At 37.3% G+C, this 23,204-nt stretch overlaps 1 protein-coding gene across 2 annotated transcripts in view; it reads right to left on the bottom strand.

Annotated features, from left to right (window-relative positions):
- The window catches only part of golga7bb (golgin A7 family, member Bb), a 92,255-nt gene extending 71,881 nt beyond the window's left edge, over positions 1 to 20,374 (bottom strand). For both annotated transcript variants that reach the window (XM_047351057.1, XM_047351058.1), the window contains exons 1-5: positions 20,225 to 20,374; positions 13,876 to 14,001; positions 12,815 to 12,967; positions 5,518 to 5,619; positions 3,681 to 3,890 (exon numbers count right to left, since the gene is read on the bottom strand). In XM_047351057.1, coding sequence (XP_047207013.1) covers positions 3,807 to 3,890; positions 5,518 to 5,619; positions 12,815 to 12,967; positions 13,876 to 14,001; positions 20,225 to 20,236 — 477 coding nt within the window. In that variant the 5' untranslated portion in view covers positions 20,237 to 20,374 and the 3' untranslated portion in view covers positions 3,681 to 3,806. The remainder of the gene's footprint in view (positions 1 to 3,680; positions 3,891 to 5,517; positions 5,620 to 12,814; positions 12,968 to 13,875; positions 14,002 to 20,224) is intronic.
- Between the last annotated feature and the right edge of the window lie 2,830 nt (positions 20,375 to 23,204).

The following is a 23,204-nucleotide window of genomic DNA, read 5'->3' as shown; positions in this document are numbered from 1 at the left end:
TGAATATTATTTTATATGGCACATTTTCATTTCAGCTGAGGAACTTAGGGTTCAATTATTAAATTCACTCTTGAATAGACCCTGCTTGGCATAGGAGTCAGCTTGACCCTCCCATTTAAACCTCATCCTAATTCTCCAAACTGAGATTTCTTTAACCACTCTAAACTACAGATAAAACACTGCTCATAAGACTTCCACACTACTGAAAAATTTGAACTACCCATTTAAGATTAAGATTTCCAATCTAATGGCATTAGAAAAGCTTTCCTCTCCTGACGCCATCAGGAATGTAACAGAAACAGCAAAATAGTGCTCAAAACTGAAGAATAATGCATGCGTTGATCTTTTTATATCAAAAATCACATTTTACTAATAATGGAATGGTTCAGTCTTGTTTGCAAATTTAAAATGGATTTTTCACTTTCAGATTTTTTTTTAACCCCTACTCTGCATGGAGATATTATTGAATATCTGAAAGAACATTTTGAGACCATTCAGAAGCAGTATTTTCTGTATTGGAAATTTTGTACATGGGTAGATTAATGTCTAAATCTAAACTAATAACATTGTTTAAAGTCGAGCTCAGGGTTCTCAAACTCTAGTCCCAGGTAGCCATTGTTCTGCAACTTTTAGGTGCATCCCTGTTTCAAAACATCTGAATCAAATAAATAGCTCATTACTAGGCCTTGGCAAAACTTAATTATATGCTGAGGAGCTAATTCACCCATTTGGTTAAGATATGTTAGAGCTAGAATGCATCCAAAATTTAAAGGATGGTGGCTCCGAGGACTGAAGTCAAAGAGCCTGGTCTGGCTCATTCTAGGTTGAGCAACCAGCTGACCAACATGACTATCACCATATAGGTGCTAGCATTGCTACACTCATTTAAGACCCTTTAAATTTGGCCTTTTAAGAGTTTTCCCTGAGGATCATTATCATCAACTTTGTTATCCTTGTTATTAATATCAACTTATTTAGCTACAGTAGCAAAACCTTTAACAGAATTATAGACAAATCAGTAATAACTCTATAACCTATGATACAATCTAACAGCACCGTCTGCTTTTTGCTGCTCTTTTTCTTCATGACCACCTTAGAAATATGAAACAAATACTCATTGATTAATAACATCCAGTGGAAGGGAAATATTTTATGGCATATCCAATGCCCCCTACAGTTCACAAATGTTTACAGTCAAAGCTACAAAGTTACACCTGCACAGATCACTCATTTTAATATACAATGTCCAATGAGCTCCTTTATGTGCCTTTTGGCATTGTTAAGTTGCTTTTAAATTGGTCAGTTCATCAGCACCAGGTTGGATATCCATTCCACCGATATGAAACATGAAGGCATCAAAAAAGAAAGCACAGGAGGCTAAATCCAAGCACGGCTAAACTCAACTGCTGTGGGTTAGACCAGCAATCCAGGGGTTAAATTATGTAAAACTATCCCCAATAATGAATCAAAACACATCAGATCCTCAATGGTTTTTCTAACTTTGAACATTCAGTGATAAAAGACGACAATATCAGCTGCTCCAGTAATGGTAAACAATATGACAAAACATAGACAAACACAAAATGGATGCTATTTTCATATTTTTGCAACATAGTAAACTTTGAGCTACACTGTCAAATGGAGGTCTTTCAAATGTGGAAATTGTCATTTTTATTCAATCCTAAAATTGTTATTTTTAAAAATAAAGTAAATCTTTAAAAATTATAGGTTTTTCTAATGTATCCTGGCTGTTTGATGTTGGCTTAATGGTTTAAGTATTTTATTATGGCTTCAGGTTACGTGGTTTGTACACTTGAGATTAGATTTAAATTATTTTAGAATAAACAGTGACCATTGTGAAATGTGTAGCGTGATCTAATTTGCTTTATTTAAAATATAAAAATAATTTCTCACTCACTGCTCCTTAAATAATATTACATATTCATTTTAACAATTAGAATTTGGTTATCTATGCCATTTATTTATTGTTTATTTAATCTGTGATGCATACAGAATCAATCATTTAAAACAAAAAGCACTAAATTAAATGTAGTTTAACCATAAGCATTCTTATTGAGCAGAATATTCTACATTGCTGTTATTCTGTTCTTTATAGGATGATGCAGATTTCACAGGCTTGTATTTGCTGGTTAATTAGCCAGGCTATCTGCTCTGGTACCATCTGCGGTTGACTGCACAAAGGACATGCTGTTTTTGGGTTACCAATGATAATAGTGTTAATTCTGGGGAAAACTCCAATCACCTGAGGAATATCTTTCACTGTAAGGTCTTCAAACGACAGGAACGCCACAGCAGGAAGATTATGCAGTTTTAAACCATGACATTTTAAAACTTTGGTATACTTCAAAACCAGTAAGTCAACTATTTTAGAACATAGTAAAAACCATATTACCTAAACTTCAAAACCCCAGAATGGATAGAAGATGTCATTCCTTTTTACCATTTCTGTTTCTTTGAGTGCGACATTTGGATCCAGTACATTCCAACATTTTTATGTTTTGCCTTTTTGTTGTGTTTTAATAATTAAATACAATCTGCATCTACATGACAGCCATGAAAACAGGCTAGAAGAGGTTTAGTTTTTCAACTCTGTGTGGGCCGATTCTCTTGTGAGCTCCTACTTTCAAACAGAAACACACTTCTCTGCTTAATGACTGTACTGTCTCCACTGATAACAGCCCACACTCTTTCAGCTTTCTTAGAAAGCCAGTAAGGCTGTTTGGGGAAAATGTTTTCAACGGTGTTACGATCTTCAAGCTTTCGTGTCACACTAAACTGCAACTGAAGTCAAAATCATAAACACTGCCAAACATCAAAACTACCGGGGCCCGTGTTTGAGTTGTTCCCAGTGAGCTGAGACCATATTAAATATGTTCTGGCTTTATCAAATCCAAACTCTTGAAGAATCTTAGTGTGTGAAGGAAAGCATAAACACATGCTACATACACATGTGTGACCCATAGTATGTACTGCATGTGCACACATGTCCCCTTCCCTGCATATATGTCTGATGCCTGGGCATGGTATGTAAATATGTCTGCATATGTGTGTGTAAGAGTGTGACCTGCAGCTGCGATGCGGATCACCTAATCCATTCAGTTGAATAAGAAAGATAAATAAATCCAACTGTTCTCAGTTTGATATTTATGCCAAATACCTTTAAACAAAGCCTTGGGCATTAGTAGGCTCAATTTGCCACCATTCAAAGCAACTTCACCTTCGACTGTTTGAAACAAATGCAAAAAACAAGAACATTTGGTCTCCTGGCAGGCAGCAAGTTATCCTCATTTTAGATTGTGGAGCTGATGCAAAGACTTCTGAATACTCTGACTGTAAAAGCGCAGGGAATAATGATGACAGTAAACTGATACCAGTCACACACTGACAACAGGTCTAATCAAAAGTGAGCCCACAGAATGAGCTACAACAACAAAAGCTGACTCACTGTAACAGACATGATGAAATGGAACAATAATGATTCACTTGGATAGCTTTTAAGAGTAAAAGGTATTCCTTCATTGACACTGGATGCTGCAATTTGTCACAAGCTAATATATTGATTCTGTTAAGTAGCCACAGCTTTTACACAAGCCAGATCCTGCTCTCAGGGTGGTTAGTTGAAGGTCTCGGTAGGGAGAATGTCTAATCTTGTGGATCACCTCCTTGGCTTTTTGTCTTTCTGCTTGTCTTCAGAACCTGGTGCTCTCATGTTTCAGCATGCGGATGTTGGTGAGTGTCCCGCTGCCCCTGTGGTGGTACCCGTAACCCTGGCACTGCCCCTCCAGTCACTGAGCAGTGCTACACGATGACATGCTGCTGCTGGGACTGGATCCGCTTGATCCCCGGCCCTCAAACACGCTAATCTCTAGCTGAGGACACAATGAATGTCAAGGATCATACAGATAAAGAACAGCATGCAAGAGATGAGAAAGTACAGGGATGTCCTAAAGCAATATCGTTCTGTAATCCCCAACATCAGCTATGGATATTGCCATATCAAAGCCATCTGCTCACTAGCAGTGGTGCTTGAAGGTTTGTGAGTTTCCTGCTTTACCCAAAAGAGAAAGAGAGAACCTACCTAAACAAAATCAGATGGTTTAAAATGTGACATTTTAATAAGGCATATTGTTTACCATATTATCAACATCCTATAATTGTTCCTCATCCTTAAGCTCAGGCCACACTTCGCGATTTTCTGCTCAACATTACACCTAATTTCCAGTCGGGAAAAATCTCAGTCTGAGCTAGTTGTGGTCAGTCGGCAGCGTGGGTCAGCGCAAAAATTTGCTAGTTTGAGATGAGGTGAGGACTGGAGTCCACAAGTGTGTGAGGGGAACTGACCCGACCTCAGCCATTTTCAGTCTAACAGTTGGAATTTTTTGAGGCAGATCTTAACGCAAGCTGATCCCGACTCAACTGCAAACACATATTGCCGACCACCAATTAAAATCAAAGGCTGGGAGACAACAATCATTTGTAACTATACAACAATATGAACATGAGCTCAAAACAGCACTGGGCGGAATACAAAGTATAACCTAAGAAATTATAACTAAGTAGTGATAAAAAAAAAAAAAACAACTTAAGAAACAACAGAGACATACGTGTCATTCGTTTTATGGCTGGTATAACATAAAACTACTACTACTTATTCTATTACTATCTTCTAAACATACCACCTACTAGTATGTTTGTTCCTTCAAACTGTTATCCTCACAAGAGTTTCCACAGGAGTTTGATGTGCTCATTTAGCTTTAGTTGGTCTGAAATATCCTGTACTCTGTGATCTAGCAGTGACTAAAGTTAAGTGTGTGATTTTTTGGCAGTGAACCAAAAACCATTTTGTTAGTGTTAACATAAAATGATCCTATTTACCGGTACATAAAAATGTACAGACGTTTGTCACATATTAACCTGTTTGGGGAAAAGCAAGGTTGCTACATTGGTACAACAAGGCTCTTTGACTTGTAGTCTAATTTGTTTAAGTTATTCTACGCCAGGAATGTGTCATGGTCTGTAGGACACATTTTTCTCTCTCTTGTTGCCTATAATGGGATCAGTCAGGAAGACAGTGAAAATCCAGCTGTACCATGAACCACACAAAGAGATTCAATAGTAAAATGCGCTTCTGCTTTGAGTGAATACAACTTTCCTTGAGTGCCCACTCATTTTGTTAGCTCCTGGTTTTCTGTTACTTAGTTTCTGCTCCCAGAATTTCATCTTAACAGATAGTATAGTCCTACAGACTTCTTCTGACCTGCCCTACTTTAGATTTACTCCTGGAAACAAGAAGATGTTGAACAGATACCATAGAATATTAGGATTTAAAATGTATTATTCAAAATGCACAAACTGTGCTTTTCTTTTATCCAGTTATGTCTCTAGGAATTACATTGATAACAGCCAGTCTTTCCAATTGCCAATCTACTGTCTAGACCTTCGTCCACTTTTGTTTATTCTTCTCAGAGAGTATAACAGCAGCTAAGTGAAGGATACAACCCTCATTCCTCTCTCTATGGGGTCTGTGAGCAGCAGACCTCTCGGAGCGTAGATCTTCTCATTCTGCTCCTGGATGTAGCCTGATATCTTCTTCAAGACCTGAAATAAAATATGGGTAAAGAGGTTTTAAAGGAAGACTGAAATACATCTGGTTTTAATCCAGATTTCATTAGAAACATCAAAGGTTCATTGAAAACAAAAGCTGAATACACAGTTTCACAGAAGATAATCTAAATAAGCACACTAACTGGAGGCTAATACCTATATATTACTTTTTAAAAGGGTATTCTGTATAACATGTAATGGCCATGTATTGCAGAGAGATTATGATTGTACTTAGCCATTTTGTATCCTTCACTTAGCTGCGACTCAAGTGGAAAATATGAAAATGGAAAAAAGTTGTCCGGAATCCCCTTTTGTAGCTTTATAGCACATGTTATGAGATACCTTTTCTTGAGTCTTATATTCCGGAAAATTATAATACAAACTTAAAGTAATTCTGTTATAGTCTAAGTACATCAGTAATCCTTTTAAACATACTTCCTGGCTATTCATGCTACGCAAGAATTCAACTGCTGAAACTGAGGAGCTTTTCTCTCTCTGAAAGTTTCCATCATAAAGATATGGCTACAAATAGAACAGATGGAAAATGTTCTCCTTGGTTAGCCATCAGAGCAAACTCTAAAATGTAAAGTGGCTAGTTTATTTACATTGCGTTGGCAATGAACACATCCATTAGTTTTGCATCAACTGTGCAATAACCTCAGAGTGGCAGTTGAGGGAATCTGTGCACTTCACACTATGCCTCAACATACAAAATTAAACTAGCATGTCTGTACTCATTTTCTGAGCATTGCAACTAAAACATTTGCAAATAACCTTTGGAGTCTGTGTTTGTTGCTGCTAGGTTGCTTCAAAGTAATAAACAGTCATGCTACATTAACAGCTATAAACTAATTGCATAATTAGAACCGCTCCTCAGATATACAACAGATATGCCTGTTTGGGTCCCAACAATGTGGATATGCCATGCAACTAAAATACAGTCTAATGTCACTCGGATACACTTCACCACACTGAGCTTTATGTATGTTAAGATTGCTGCTACAAAGCCTAACAAAGTCACTAAATCTTTTTAAAATAGCACTTTTGTAAACATGCAGCTGTTTTAATGCTGAGCTCTATGAACCAAATCTGGGACACAACTTAGCTTGAGACTGTGATCAGTGCTGGCTTTTGATACGGGCTGTTCTTCAGGGTAGAAACGGAACACACGAGCACCAGATAGGAAAAAAAATATCTATTGAATTTTTGCATCTACAGTCAATGGGAAATGGCATTTCCTGTCTTAAGTAAGTGCCCCTTGCTTGCTGCTGACAGGCTTTGTGCAGGAGTACACAGCTTTTTATCCTGCTTCATGAGTTGCTTACCCAGGGGCCACTTTTATTCACGAATGCCCACTGTTTGTGATAGAGTTGAGGTGAAAAAATATCCTGTGGTTTAAAGAAAGAAAAAACCTATTCTTTGGAAATTCAGATTAAACATAATGTGGGCTAAAGAGTAGAATAACCATCTGGCTCATTATTAGCAACAGTACAACCACCCACTATAAGTGGTGACTTGTAATTTTTCACATTTTGAAGAGACATTAATAAAAAAAATATGTGCATGGTCAGGAGCAACACATACAGACACCTTTTTCAAGGGAAGGCATATAGTCATATTTATTAAATCAGAATATGTGTGAAGGTCATCAAGAAAAAAGGACAACTCATCTTCAAAATTGTCAGCTGGTCCCCAAACACAATAATACCACCATCACACTATTGCATCTCTGCCTTGCATTTCAGTCGCATAGGAAGCCGCCTTTAGAAACCAAAGCTCCAGCATCGCCTTTATGAGCATCTGAAACTGTAGCATATGTAATTTGATCCCACCTACAGTTACTGTATTTGAAATGGAACATGTCAATGTGCTCTTTGATTAAATTGGGCATGACAGATTTATATCCACTTTAGTAATTAAACCAAAGGTCACTTCCTGGAATGATGAACTAACAGAGGCTGAACACCATACTGAGCAGAGGTCCTCTGCAGCAGCTGCATGCTCAGCTGATAACGTGGTGATCCTACAGTTAAGTCCAAAATTATTCACTTCCTGGAAGTTTTAAAGTTAATTTAACCAAGGGATCTCTCAAAAAAACAATGCAAAAAGAAAATGAGACACTTGCAATGAAATGTCTGTACTTTCTACAACGAAAATTAACTGCACTGAATAATAGCCAGTGGTCTGTTTTATTGCTTTTCTTTAAATCTGTCATATCAGTCTGTAATAACAGCACTTAGTTGTGAATAGTTGATATAGAGTAGCGTCTTTAAAGCTCCAAATATCTGTAGACTAAAACAAAAGATCTTAAAAAAAAATAATTAATCAACAATCATAGAAAAATGACAGAATAAATGTAATTGCTTTAATATGTTCAAAGGAAAAAGCCAATCGTGCTACATCTATAAACTCTCAGGACAGCTCAATCCTCTTTATTAATTTATTTCTGTGGCAGTAGTGGCCTATATTTGAAAGTGGACAGTCTTAAAATGAGGTGGAAGACATGCAGGAAAGGTGTCATTGGGTTGGGACTCAAATCTGGGACATCTGAACCAAGGACTGATGACTCCTTGGAAGGGTTGTACACTCTACCGCTACGCCACAAGCCATGCCCAGCTCAACCCTCTTTACTTTCAAAGTTTGACATTCAAGTATCCTTATTTTAACTGTGCCACTAGAATACTGGCATGATTGTGGGAAAAATATACACATACTGAACACAAGCAGTCTTCCTCTTTAGTATTGCCTGTAAAAAGTCAATTGTATTCTTTTACAAAGTCTGAATGTAATCATGTATCATTGCAAATCTACTGGTGTATTTTGAGTCATCTTCAACACAACGGAGATGTACAATGCAAAGACTGTGTGAAGGACTTCTTAATGCTTGTTCTGACATGCAGGGAACAATCAGTGCCTTTTGATAATGAGATGTAAGTGTTAAGAGGATTGGAGAACCACGGTTGTTTGGCACACATGAATATGCACACTCAGCTTCAACTTGGGTGGGTATATTTTATCGTCGTCAGTCATAGAGACATTCATAAAGTTTAAACAAGAAAATAAACAACTGTCCTGTTGAGCTGATAGCATCCAAGCCTCTCAATGGAGCGGTACCACCTGACAGGGAGATGAAAGGTGACTCGGACCAGGCCATTTCTGCATGGCTTCAGCACAGCAATAAACCTGCTTTTTATGCATTGATCAATCTCCAAGTACAGCTTTGATAAAGCAGTGTTTACAAAATGCAACAAGATGAGGCAGATGAATGTTGTGTGAGACAGAGATCAGAACAGAGAGGCATGCTGGAACTTCTCTCCACTCCAATCTCATCTTAATCATTGGCTGTTTCACAGAAAATCACAAAGAGGATTAATCAAGCTCACTGTGTCTGTGTGTGTGATTGCATTATGTGTGTGTGTTCTTGTTTCATCTCAGTGACTAACAAGCATACAGCCATGAACAGGTTGAACCACCTGTCCTTTCTCAAGATGGTCATCTTGCCTGCGCTGAGTCAATCTATTTTACAGATGGCGTGCCATGCTTTACCCCGTGGCACTCAAGTGTGGCCTTCAGAACAGGATGTGGATGACTAGAAGAATCAGATCTTATCTCCTCGATTCAGCTTGTTTTCTACTGGAGTGAGTTTTTAAAATTTGCTGATTTGATAAAATGCAACAGATTACAATAAAGAACTGAATGTCTTTCGCTGTTAAAAAATATTCAGTTTCTCAAGTCAAGTATTTTTCAAACAAAATGTATGGGTTTAATACTAAACAGTAAAGTCCATCACATTCAGCTTCTTAAATTTCTATCTTTAATGTTTCAAAACTTTGGCAGAGCAGGATGATGATTACTATTATTTTACAATTAGATGGCACTGGGTCAGAACCAAAATATTTCTCAACCTATTTACAGAAAGTTGACATTGTTTTTAAATTAGTTATCATCAAAAGCAGCAGGCTATTTAATACCACCATTTGTCCAACAGAACATAAAACTTTTATTTAATTGGTGGATTTATGCAAAAAAAACAAAAACAATTATATTATACATCATCATGTATAAACTAAGGTAAAAGCTTAACATAAGTAACGTGAAACTATATATTTTCATAAGTTCTATGAGCAGTGATGTATTTGTTATTTCAGACTAAAAATAAAATAAAAACCAACAGCAACATTAACAACAAAAATCATCCAACAATAGTGAGAACCGTAGTTACCAAATACATTAAGAAAAATGTGAAAAGTCTGCTAAAAGCCAGCATAAATGCATTTTACAGTGTGTGGTGCCTTTAAATAAACAAAGAATCAGTTTATAACCTACCCACCACACAAATAATAGGGATTTCTCAAAAGAAAGACAATATTTGGAATAAACTACTTTTCAATAACTACTGTTATTACATAAAAAATAAAATGAACTCAACAAACCAAAATAATTATGCATTCAGCAGAAGCTCACATTGTAGTGGACTTACTAATCTTTAAGCCAGAATGATATAAATGTCCGGACAGTTATCTAGATTTATTTTGATTTGAATGGCTGCTGAATTAAAAAAAACAACAAAATAACAAATGCAATTAATAAGTGCTTCTGTCCCTTTTTTTAAAAGCAAAAAATCTTAAAAAACCTTAAAATGTCACTACAAGGCAGTTATTCAGTGTTACTGTGTGTTTTTGACTGTAAAAAAACAGACATAGCATTTTCCCGTCTGCTCGGAGAGGATAACTGAAACTTTTTTTAAACATTGGTCCTCACTGGAGGCTTTCAGAACATAAATTGTTCTCTAATGTGATTAATAACTTATTCTAAAAGGTTATTTGGATACTTACAGGGAATAACATATTTTTTACTCTGTACATTGTTTGGCATATTTCAAGAGTTGAAAATGTATTGTGTTTAATTTGAAAAGGCAGTAGCATCTGCTTCTCTTGTCTTTCTTTCAAGTTGTTTTGCAGCATTGGACTACTCTGCGAAATGTCAGTTTATTCTCTATGTTTGTGCCAAATGAAGCTACCCTTAAGTACAATGAAAACCAGATTATTTTAGATTATTAGATGCATTAGATGCATTCGATCTAAAACAAGTAAACCAGGGGTCAGCAATCTGCAGCTCAGGAGCTGCAAAGGCTCTTTGGACTTTCCACAATGGCTGTTAATAACTTTAAAATGATAAAGAATCGACTGTTTTAAAATATAGATACAATAACAAATGGAAGTTTTACCAGTTTTTATTTTTTGATGTTATAACTGCATTGAATTTCCATAACAGAATGGCACTTAAAGTAACAGTAATATTTTAAAACTATTTTTCTTGTCATTAGGCTGGAAACAGCATCATTTTCCACAAATATCAACATCCTGTACAAGATATGTATCCATCCTCTTTTTGCAAAAGTTTTGTGTTTTTCTTTATTTTAAAACCTAAAAATACAAAAATGGGGGTTCTATAAAAATGACAACAAAGAGATATTTAACAAAAATGATAAGATGTCCTTTTTCAAAGCTCACGTGACATTTAAAGTTCTAAACGATTTTATTTTGCTGGACTGAGGGCAAAAAAAGCTCTTTTGGACTGTAAAGGTTGCAGACACCTGGTTAAACTCTCTATGTTAGTTCTGTTTGGTTTACCAGTACACTGTATTCCTACCCAAAATATCTGGTACAGCCCTGTCAGTTCGGTACGCAGGTGTACCAACAAACAAAGCGTTGTTTTATACCTGAATACATGCAGAATGTTTATGTGGGCAATGCAACCCTCAGTATTGCAACTTTAAAAAGTGACACCAAAACAAAACCGAGGGGACTCCCAGCTTTCACTAATCTCAGCTATTTGGGAACATGAAGGCTTCTTATTCAGTGATGATGGAGAAAATTAGGTGGACCAAAACCAAGTTTCACAATAGTGTTTTTCAACAGCAGTAAGGTATGTACAGTAGCCCTCTTTACTGAATTAATTATTTATCTTAAACAAGTCCAAGCTGAATGTAAAGAACACAGATACTGGAGAAAAAACAGCTATTAACCAAATGGCTACCTGTAGCATCCAATCAGGACAAACTCAGGCATACCTTGGGGATTTTCCCCAACAGCTCATGCTGCATTCAGGTACAGTTGGTACACTAGGTTGCCCTACTATCAAAACAACTCAAGATTGATTTAGGCATGTTTTTAAAATACGGGCACAGTCTTATTCAAAAATTTCTAAACATCAAACCTGACCCGTTTCAAGTGGTTATATTGTTGTATAATCTATCCAGGCATTGGCTTTGCCTAGTAGTACTAGTTTACTCACTGAAACAAATTCAACCAAATCTCCAGTCAGTTCTATATTTTCCATTTCTTTAGAAAATGATAAAATTAAATTAATTTAAATAAAATCTAAAGAAATGTAGAAAAACCTTTTTTTTGCTATCATAAATCATACATTTTTCTTTATGTTTCTTGATTGAAGCACAATTGTACTTAACTGTGGCATTAGAAGGGAGATATGTACACAACCCTTAAAACATCACTACACTTGGTCTAAAGAAAATAGCAGGCCATCATCCTGAAATATGGCCCTAAAAAGTTGTTGCACATGAATTTCAGAGTTTTTAAATTTGCTTTAAGAGTAACTGATGAGCGGATACAATTGAACAACATGGTAATGCCGCTAGAAGACTATTTGCCTCATCTAGAGATAGAGAGCAAAGGCTACATTTGACTTGAATTTCTTTTCTCCAGACTCAATCAATTACATTTTTTTTACAGTAATACCAAACTGCCAATAGTGGTTCTTTAGTTAAGTTTGAAAAACTCAGTGAAGGCTTTCCAAATGAATCCGGTCTTTGTATTAAATTGAGAAAATGGCTACAATTCTTTGGCTTGATATACTGTATGTTGATTATTGTGAACATCTAATTCCTTAACTTAGTGTTGTAGAGGGCCTCTTTCAGAGCATGGGCACAGGAGCTCTGTTGGTGTCCTAGATTTAATAAATGCCAGATTCTTCAATATCTCTGAAAACATTACATTGTAACAAAATTATAGTCACTTGGCCTGCGTGTAGATTTTAAAGGCTTTTGATAACAGCTGTATACACTGTACAGACAAGAAGGAAGGTTTAATCTTTTATGTATTTTCACAAGACATTCTTTGAGTATCAGGTGATGACATTTTGTGAGTGCAATTTTTAGACTTTTTACCTTCTCATAGCGCGTCTCCATGCAGAGGAAGACGATGTACGCTGTTGCACAAGCCAGGCATCCTTCCAGGTATGACTGACCTCCAACTTTTTCCGCCTCCACATAATAAGAGTTCAGGGTCTTTACTGTCTGCTCAAGCAGGGCTTTCTCTATCTAATTACAAACACAAACAAGCATTGAGGCAAGGTTATGGGTGGTACAGACATGGCAGACTGGGAACACGGTACATTTAGCTCTCCCACAACAACATAAACAAGCTGTGCATCTATAAAACAACATGTCAAAAATATTTGCTGCATCTTCCTCAAGCCAATATACTCCAGTTCTGACAAGGATCATCACACCATGTAAACTAAAGGTACACATGCAAATTATATATATATATATATATATATATATATATATATATATATATATATATATATTTGGTTTTTTTTTTTTAACAAAAACAATGCTCTTAGACAATCCAAAAGCTTTCTAAGGTCTTACTATGGTTACCTCTTTTCAGTGACAGCCTTTGTCAATCATTATTTTAATGTTTTATGATCAATTTTCTGGTGTGCTTCCTGTTGCTGTTCAAAAGGTGTTTCTCCACAGTAAAAATCCCATTAAAGTAGAACTCATCAGTTTTTAATTAAGGATGTTTGATAGATATTCTTGGTTCTTGGTTGCATATGAATGAGTGCTCACAAACATATAAATCATGGACCTCTTAAAACCTTCCTGTGCGAAAAGAGGTGTTTTTCACAAACCTGAAGGGAGTTTAGGAGCTGTTTTTTCTGTTCTACCAATGAAAGTATAAATTTGGTCCTCCATATATTATCAACAAGCTTGTATTATACTCAACTATTTTGCATGTTTCACCAATTTAAAGGGTATTTTGCAAATGTACATTTTGTTCGCTGAATTTTATTCTTAATATTTTTATATTCTGAAGTAAAAAAGTCGGTCGGAAATACAGATTAGTTCAGCAGGCACATTTGCTTTAATATTTTAAAAGGACTTAGTTTTAGGTTGTGGGACATTGGAGCTGCTTTTCGTAGGTTTGTTGCTGTTCTCACCCTGTTGTCGAGCTCTGTGGGGAACTTGGTCTGGAATCGGCACACGGTTCCTTCGCTGTAGTCTCGCTGTATGAACACCTTTGTTACCAGCGATGCAGTCTGCAGCATGTCCTGGAGGTTATGAAACTAAGGGGATACACAATAGATGGGGAGAAAAGGAATGCAGGCAATGCAGTTTGAAGTCAATGTGTAGTTAAATAAGTCATCATGGACATGAATGTCATTATAATTAAGCGTTTAAACTGATACATTCTTAACTGTTCCTTTTTCAGCATGTAATGCTGTACATTTCTGCACCATCCTCTTTTGGAGGATATACTTAGAGGATATAATCTGAACCGTAAAGATATGGGATTGCCAATGGGTAAATCTTAACGACAAAAGTCCACCAAACACTAATTTCTTCACTCATTCAGTCATTTTCTACCGCTTATTCCATAGTGGGTCACAGGGGGAGCTGGTGCCTATCTCCAGCAGTCTATGGGCAAAAGGCAGGGTACACCCTGGACAGGTTGCCAGTCCATGGCAGGGCAACACACATACAGCCATGCACACACTCATTCATACACCTAAGGGCAATTTAGAGTTACCAATTCACCTAACAGGCATGTCTTTGGACTGTGGGAGGAAGCTGGAGTACCCGGTGAGAACCCACGCATGCATGGGGAGAACATGCAAACTTCCTGCAGAAAGACCCCCGGCTGGGAATTGAACCCAGGACCTTCTTGCTGCAAGGCAACAGTGCTACCAACTGCACCACCGTGCAGCCCGTGGTTTTAAATAAACCATTTTCTGTGAAATTGTAAATATACTAAAAACTAAACTGTTAAAGGACCAAGTATTTTTATAATTTCTTCACTTTTTCTTACTTTGTTCTTTAACAGTTTAGTTTTTAGTATATTTACAATTTCACAGAAAATGGTGTATTTATTTTTTTATTTTGCTTACACATTTGCACTCAATATAAAGTATTCAAAAACATAAATAGAATCTATGTACCTATTGAAGAAATATATACTACAAATGGAGATTTTTTTTATGAAAATGCTCCTACTGAAATGTAAAATCATCTTGGCAGGTTTTAATTACCTGACTGGCATAAATCTGAGAACCTCATGTATCAAAAGCAATGTTTGCTTGCAGTAGCACTCTGACTATATTCCTTGAGCTACAACAGACCCAGTTTCAATTATAGCACTCTGAAAGACTGCTCTTTGCATCACTTTGGTAGTAACCGCTATGTTTTACTTCAAAACAGCCACAGTAAACTTGTCTTGTGCTGATCTAAATTACTTCTCCCAAGAGGATGGCAATTAGAAATTCAGAAAAAATACGCAACTAGAGGGGGTGGATAGGACGGAGACAGAGAGAAACAAAAAGGGAAAGAAGATATAGGAAGACATATGAGAATGTACTCAGAGCCTCAAACAGGTTATGTATATGATATTCTCCGGGAATGCTAAACAGTTGTGCATTTGCCAAAATTAACTGGCCAACTCTTAATCCATGTTTTTTTTGGAGAGTTTTGTCGGCCACAGCGTTCTTGTTATTATTGGAAGGTAGTGAGTCAACGTAAGCAGACCTAGCACATAGCCAGTCTTTCATCTCTGTATAGAAAAGGCCCACATCAATCACAACCAGGAATAGTCTAAGCTTCTATTTTCATCTGCTAACAGCCAAAATTATCTCACAGCCAGAGCTTTTAATATCAGTTTCTTTGCTTTCTTTCTCTATCTTTGGGCCATCATGATACATCAGCTATTCTATTAATAGATGTAATCATCAAGACACGGCAGAGCTTTGTTTACTCAAATAAGAATCAGTTGGCCCAATGTCAACCTCATTAGGTTTACATGAGCTTTGTTTTCCAGTGCCAGAATGTCGAGTAATGTACTGTACATATAGGTGCTAAGACCAAAACATCAAAAAATGACAAACAGATTTGTATTATTACTTGAACTGGTGGAATGGCTCCTAAATAAATGCCATTGAGGAAAAAATAATGGGAATGTTGTGTACGTTTTTCTTTCAGCGAAATGCCTTTCAAGTGTGTCCTGCAGTGTGAATTAAAATTTTAAAGGTGCAGGTGCATCTAAACAAGTAGGAAACATTTACTCATTTCAGCAACTCAATTACAAAATGGAACCTCATAGATTCATTACACAGAGTGATCTCAAGTACTCATTTCTGCTCATTTTAATGATAATGATGTGCAGCTAATGAAAACCGAAATGTCTACTTACTAAAATCTATAACCATGTACTTTTTGAGTTTTATATTTTTAATTCATTTGCTGAAATAAATAAACGTTTCAATAGTATTTTAATTTAAGAGGAAATACTATGGAAAATAGAGTATAGATTAGGAAAAGACGGAAAAGAAGAAGAATGCTAGCAGAACAAAGATCTGAAGATGTAGAAATAGCGAAAAAATAAATAAATAAGAAAAAACTATTGGAACGTGAAACAGAAGCTAGAGTGAATGCTGAAGTATGTTGAAGCCTCATATGTGAGAAAAGCCGAGACGGATAAACATGAGTAAAGATAAAAAGAAGGCCAAAAAATAAGGAGCATGTGGGAAAGATGATGCTAAGCTGGGAAGAGAAGGAATCTGAACCTAAACCCCCCATACATCATTGGTAAAAAAAAATACAATACATTTTCCAACGAGGACAAAAAAATAACTAATGCACAAAAGACACCTAAATGTATTGTTAGATAGATGTCCCAACTGCATCAATCACAAAGAGTTGTTGGATCAAATCCATTAATAAAAACCTTGTGGTACTCATACACATACTCGTCATCTTCTGCTTTATCAGGAACCGGGTCACAAGGGCAGCAGACTCAGTAGAGGCACCAGACGTCCGTCCCCCAGCTCCTCCGGGGGGAGCCCAAGGCCTTCCCTGGCCAGCCGAGAGACATAGTCCCTCCAGCGTCTCCTGGACCGTCCCCTGGGCCTCCTACCGGTGGGACGTGCCTGGAACCCCTACCGAGGGAGGCGTCCAGGGGGCATCCGGTATAGATGCCCGAGCCACCTCAACTGGCTCCACTCGATGTGGAGTAGCTGCCTCAACATGGTTTTACACATTTCAGCTACAGTACTGAATTTGTACAGTACAGTAAAAAATATATATATTTGTCCCTTTACGGACTTCTTATCTTTGCTTTTTGACATTCTTACATTCATTGTAGATACCCGCTGTGGATACCCGCTTATCCATGCAGGGTCACCAAGAGGCTGGTCCATCACAAAGCAGCACAGGGGACACATAGTACAAACAACCACACGCTTATTTCTAAGGTCAGTTTAGAGTGACCAATTAACCTACCATGCATACTTTCATACTGTGAAAGGAAACAATCACAAACACTTGATAGCAGGGGGGGATACCTCTTTCATGAAGTGAATGTTTTTCTCTTAATATATGAAATTCTCATTTGAAAACTCTATTTTGTATCTACCAGGTTGATGATTTGAACAATGCTAGTTTAACAAAAAGCTGGTAATCTGTTAGGGGGCAAATACACATTGCATTGCATTGTATTTCATAGCTGCAGCATAAATGCATAAAATGAAATAATCAGAGGCAGGGATGTGACGTTGCATGTGGCTGTAAGCCTCTCAGTTCCTCTTTATCTAGCGTTTTCTAGAGTTGGAATTGGACCTGATCCTCTTTTGACTCCAGTATTAATCTTGAGCGGATCTAGAGTTTAACTTTTAGAAACCTAACTAATGACATTTTGGACGAGAAATCAGGGAACACATCGCACCCTGAATATGAACAATAAACCCTCCAGAATGACATGTTTACATGTTTGGTCAGCAGCTCACAGGTTAGCAAAGCAGGTGGAAATCAGTGCTGTCTTCCACTGATTTCCAGTGATAGAATCCTGTAGTCCCATCATAAGTGACTAACCAGTCACTACATTGTAAGGAATTGTGAAAGAAGTCCACATCAACCATAGGTGCCTTTTATGCTGTGTATTTGACAGTGCAACTCTTTCTACGAGTTTCTACAAATATCTTTCTATTTGCCCCAAAATTTTGATATTTTTCCTTTTGAAATGTGTTTTTGAGAACGGTCATCTAGAGGTCAGGTCAATGTTATAACAGAGAGGTTTGAGAGGTGCAATCAAGGAAGCAGTTACTTACTTCAGTTATAAATCTTCATGCCAGTTCCTTAATCTAAATATACTAAAGGGACATGCAAAGATGTTAAAGTACTGATCTCTTTCCATTATTATACATAAAAAAAGAAAGTAAACCTAAGTTACAAAAAGAAGATATATAATCAGGTAACATATTGAACATGCTGCCATCCATCAATGAATCTGCGTAAAATATGTTGAAATGTTGTAGAAGAACAGAATTAGCTTTTAAAATTACATTTTACAAAAGACCAAGCTGTCAACAAAAAATACTTTCTGCAGTGGCACAGATGCAAAAAGAAAAAAAAAGCCCCTGGCAGAGAACACATGGAAATGAAGAGATTATCCCTGTTAACATATTTTCTTTGTCACTACTTTTCACTCTAGTGACATCCCCTCTTTATTCTTCCATTCTGGCTTTGTGTAGTTCTCACGGTCATGACATGTTTCCTGGCTAAGTCACTCTGATTACATGAGCATACAGCTACAAAATGGGTGACTGCTGCCAGTGGACAGACATCACGCATAATTCGCTAAGACAATGACAGCATGCACAGTAAATGCAATTAATATTAGACATATCATTTTAATTTCTCACAGCATTTCTTTTATAATTAGTGCTCTTTTTTGATCTTTTTAGAACTCTGCATGTGGCCTCCTGTTCAGCCGAGGTTCTTTGAATACCTTACTAAAATAAATCTAGGTGATAGATGAGCAACCGTGAGACCAAAACTGGCAAAGGAAATCTCTTTTTTGTTTATTTTGGAAAAGGTTGAACATTGTTTCAGTGTAGATCTTTCTGACAGTTTTCTCCTTGTCACATTATTCCCCAAAGCAAAAGTGAAGCTGCAGAGTGGAAGTATGATGTGGACATAATGGGATTAGGTGATACAGGAACTTTATAGGCAAACAGTCTGCAAAGCAACCTGACTATTACCCAATCACTTTATCCCATCATTTGCTGACTTGGCATGCTATGAACATAACAGAAGGGGTAAAAGCATGCACAAGAAGCAGTGCTTATCTTAGAGCTTGTTACTGATGGGTTTAAACTGCATCAGTGAATCGTATTTAATGTGCTGTGGACAGGGCCACAGACTGAAATGTATGTGTGATTGCATACACATATGTGTTTCTAAGTGAATGATGGGGATTGGAACAGGACACCGACAGATATATTAACCGATCAAACTTCAGAAAAAAAAACCCAAAAAACTGTTCCAAGCCTCTGTCCTGACTTAAGCTTTACTTACAAGAATTACAGGTTCACTCACCAATAAACTGGAGCCATTATGGTCTACAAATATTTCCTTTACAAACACATAGTCAACATGCCTAGATAAATTTGCCCGTAGGACAGCACATTCATGCATGTATGAGTGTGCTGTCCCAAGCTGCATCCTATTGCGAGATCATCACCATAACTCAGCCAGCTATGTCTTCAGCATTATGGTGACATTACCAAGGGCACACAGAGAGGGGAAAGAGGTGTTGCTGGCCCTAGAGCTACCAGGCATGACTGGAGCTAAAAATAAACCAGCAACTCCTGTTTGAGGCAACTAGTTGTGCTATTAGACACAGCATGAACAAGGGCATTGGTGTTGGTCTTGATTTAGATTCGCAAGTCATGTAAAAGGAGTAAAGGCATGGCATTCGTCCAAGATGGTTAAGAGTTGAAATCAGTTTTAGAGTTGTGCCAAAAGGATGCACTTAAACTAAAAAAAATAAAATAAAATAAAGCCTTGCCAAGATTAGTAAAAATATTATGTAGTTGAAGCTAGCAAGAGGCTGTGACTATCCATGGTGCTGAATATCATCATAATACTCATCATCATAAACAGCATTATCATCCGAATCAACAGTCTCTGTGGTATAGATAACTATGTAATACATTTTAGCCGTAACATGGAGGTAAACAAACTATCTAAAGTAATTTATGTAGACTGAGTTATACAGAAATTACAGAAAACTAATAAACTAAAAAAACTAATAAAAACAAATAAACGCCACTTTACCATCTCTGTGTTACAGAATCAGTCAAATATTCAATCATGTGTTCACCATATACAAGAGACACATGAATCCCATTCAGTTTACAGTACCGCTTTCCCCACCTGCACTTGCCGGAATAAAAATAAGAAGAGGTAGGTATAGAGTCTAGGAGGGAATACTAGCAGAAGCAGCAGGAAATCCCTTACCTCTGTTGCCATGTTGCAGTGAGAGGGTGCGGGATCTGTCCTGAGCTCAACGCCGTTTGCTCGGACTGTGCGGGACAATGCTGCTGCCGCTGCCGCTGCTGCTGAGCCTGCATGAACGCGCGAGCTGACGTGCACGAGTTGATGCGTGTCAGCCGGACTGCGGGATGCGGTGCTGGCGGTCTATGGAAGCCACTTGCACAAGGCTTCTTAGTAACAAGGGGTTCTCTACTTTTAAAACTCTAAATTTCGACGGTTTATTTAAGGAAATGCATGGGTTTTCTTATGGGCTACCCTGCTTACAATTTCATTGATTGATTAAAAATTTAACTTCGTGCACTCGTTTCTCTCCACATTTCCCACATGCACAAAAAAAGATCCCTTCTAAGAAAGGAAGTAGGGAATACCAGGAGGGTCATCACTGCTTCTATCAGAGTTTAAAGCTAACTAAAAATACAACTGCATTGTATTTCTGATCCTGCATATACCCACCGGCCATTGGATTAGGTACACCTGTTCAATTGCTTGTTAGTACCAGTAGAAAGTCAGCCAATGGCCAACCTCTGGGGGGATGGAGTAAGCATTTAAGAAACTGGAATGTTACCAATAATCTATTTATTTTGAAGAAACAAGTAAGTACTGGTTCGTTGTTTAATTTAGTAGTGTAAGGTGAAGATTTTTTTCTTAGCTGAGCAACATCCATGTTTGGATGTGAAGTTCTATTTATTAAGCTGTATAAACACACCTAATCACTTTTGTTCCCGTGCTGTTCATGTGTCATAGTTGATTGAAAATGATCCCAACAGACTCACAATCAGCTGATTTGCCAAATCAGCTAATGAGGAGGTTTAACAATAGGTCTGACCAGCTTGTTAACTTCCATCACTCTCCGGAAGAACTTAACTTTCTAACAACCACAAGGTGATATAAAATCTTTCTATTACAGATAAGAAAACATCCCCAATGATAACTTCACAGTAGCTCAATGCAAAAAATAATACTAACAATTTTAGGTGTATCTCCTTAATTTTCTCTTTAACATTGGAAGTTCCCCTCCAGGGTGTATCCTGCCTCTCGCCCATAGACTGCTGGGGATGGGCACCAGCTTCCCTGCGACCCACTATGGATGAAGTGGTAGAAAATGACTGACTGACTGACATTGGAAGTTTTCCTAAGATGTCTCAAGGTTTAAACTGTGCTGATCATTGATTCAGAAGTGGGAAGTAAACAACCTCTCTCCCTTTAACATTGCTGAAACAAGGAGATAATTTTGGACACAACACACCTTAACCGTCAGAGACCTGAAGTAGAAAGAACAGAATGGGGATGTTTGACCTGACTAAATTTATCCTAATCAAATTCTACAAGGGCATCGTCATGCATCTTGTCTGAGTATTCATACTCTGATTTTTACACACCGCCATCTCCTTCTGGTTTAAGCAGAATGGTCCGAAAAAGACAACATTTCCAGTGAGTAGCAGTAGTTGGCCCAAAAATCCATTGCTGATCTCAGATGTCAGAGGACAATATAACTGGTTTGAAGCAATTAAAGGTAACATTTGCTCAAATCACCACTCATTACAAATAAGTTATGTGAAGTACCATCTCTGAATGCAAAACAAATAAAAATTTGAAGCTGGTATGCCATAGTAGAAGACCACACCAGACGCCACTTCTATCAGCGCATGTAATTGAGGCTACGACTTGCACAGGCTTATCAAATCTGGACAATACCCGGTAAAAAAATGTTGCTTGGTTCATAGAGTTTTGGTTTCAGCTGCCACATTCATGTGGTGGAGTCAGGATTTTGAGTGAACAGCTTGAAAGAATGGATCCATCCTGCCTTTTAGCCACAGTTCAGACTAGTAGCGATGTGGTGTGAGGGATATTTCCTTGGCCCACCACAACCTACCTAAGTATTGTTGCTATATCCATCTCTAATGACTAGTGTTCCTTTCTTGACATGGCTACTTCTAGCAGGATAAAGCACCATCTCATTAAGCTCAAATAACCAGAAACTGATTTTGTGAACATGGCAGTGAGTTCACTGTACTCCAACATCTTTCACAATCATCAGATGGGGAGAACTGCATCATGGAGCAGCCGTTAATTCTGCACCAACTTTGTGATGTTATCTTATCAATATTGACCAAAACTGTTGACACTTGTTAAATCTATTATAAGGAGTGTTCTGTCTCTTATTTTTTCTGAAAAAAACAACAACACTGTGTCCACAAACTCTGATATGATAATGTCTTACGCACTATTAAGGCACAGCTTTACGTTTATGTTATACATTGATTCCCAGTCAAATAAAAATATATTATTAAAGATGTTGTCATGCCAAAATTTTTTTCAACAAGGTTTTTCACTACAAAATTGATAAAAATGAACAATACATTTGACAAACAAATAAATGAACACATTTCATAAATATTAAGCAATTTAAAAAAATGTTCTGCTGCATTTAAACAGCTTCGAGGACTGAATGTCAAAAACAAAGGGTTGACGACCCTGCAATAACAGCCAATAAAAGTGATAGGTATGCATAGGTGAGTAAATCTTCATCACTGCAGACAGAGGGTCTGCGTAGTGTAGTGCGAGGTTGAATAATGTTAGTATCATTGCCCCAACATTTCATTGTATTTATGTAAATTCCGCCGCAGTATATATTGTGTCAAAAAGTCCCAGCCCTCATGCTTCAATTTTTTTTTAATAGCTGGATATTATATTGCAGATGGTACAGTATCAGAATCAAAGAAATGAAAAACTCCACCTAGAAAATCCTCAACAAAAATTTGTTGTGTGAAATCTGTACTGTAAAGCAGCAATGGTAACCCCTGCTCCTTCAAACAGCTCCATAATGTAACATTAAAAAATAATACATTAAACATTGAAAGGGGCATCAGTGTTGTTTAGTGGGAATTTTCCCATTCTAGGAATATGAAATTTTTCTGACAAAGCTGACATAAATCCAGACAGG

Source organism: Girardinichthys multiradiatus, chromosome 22 (assembly GCF_021462225.1).
Source record: "Girardinichthys multiradiatus isolate DD_20200921_A chromosome 22, DD_fGirMul_XY1, whole genome shotgun sequence".
Taxonomy (NCBI): domain Eukaryota; kingdom Metazoa; phylum Chordata; class Actinopteri; order Cyprinodontiformes; family Goodeidae; genus Girardinichthys; species Girardinichthys multiradiatus.
Note: the sequence above shows the minus strand (reverse complement) of the source record. Positions and strands in the feature narration are given on the sequence as shown.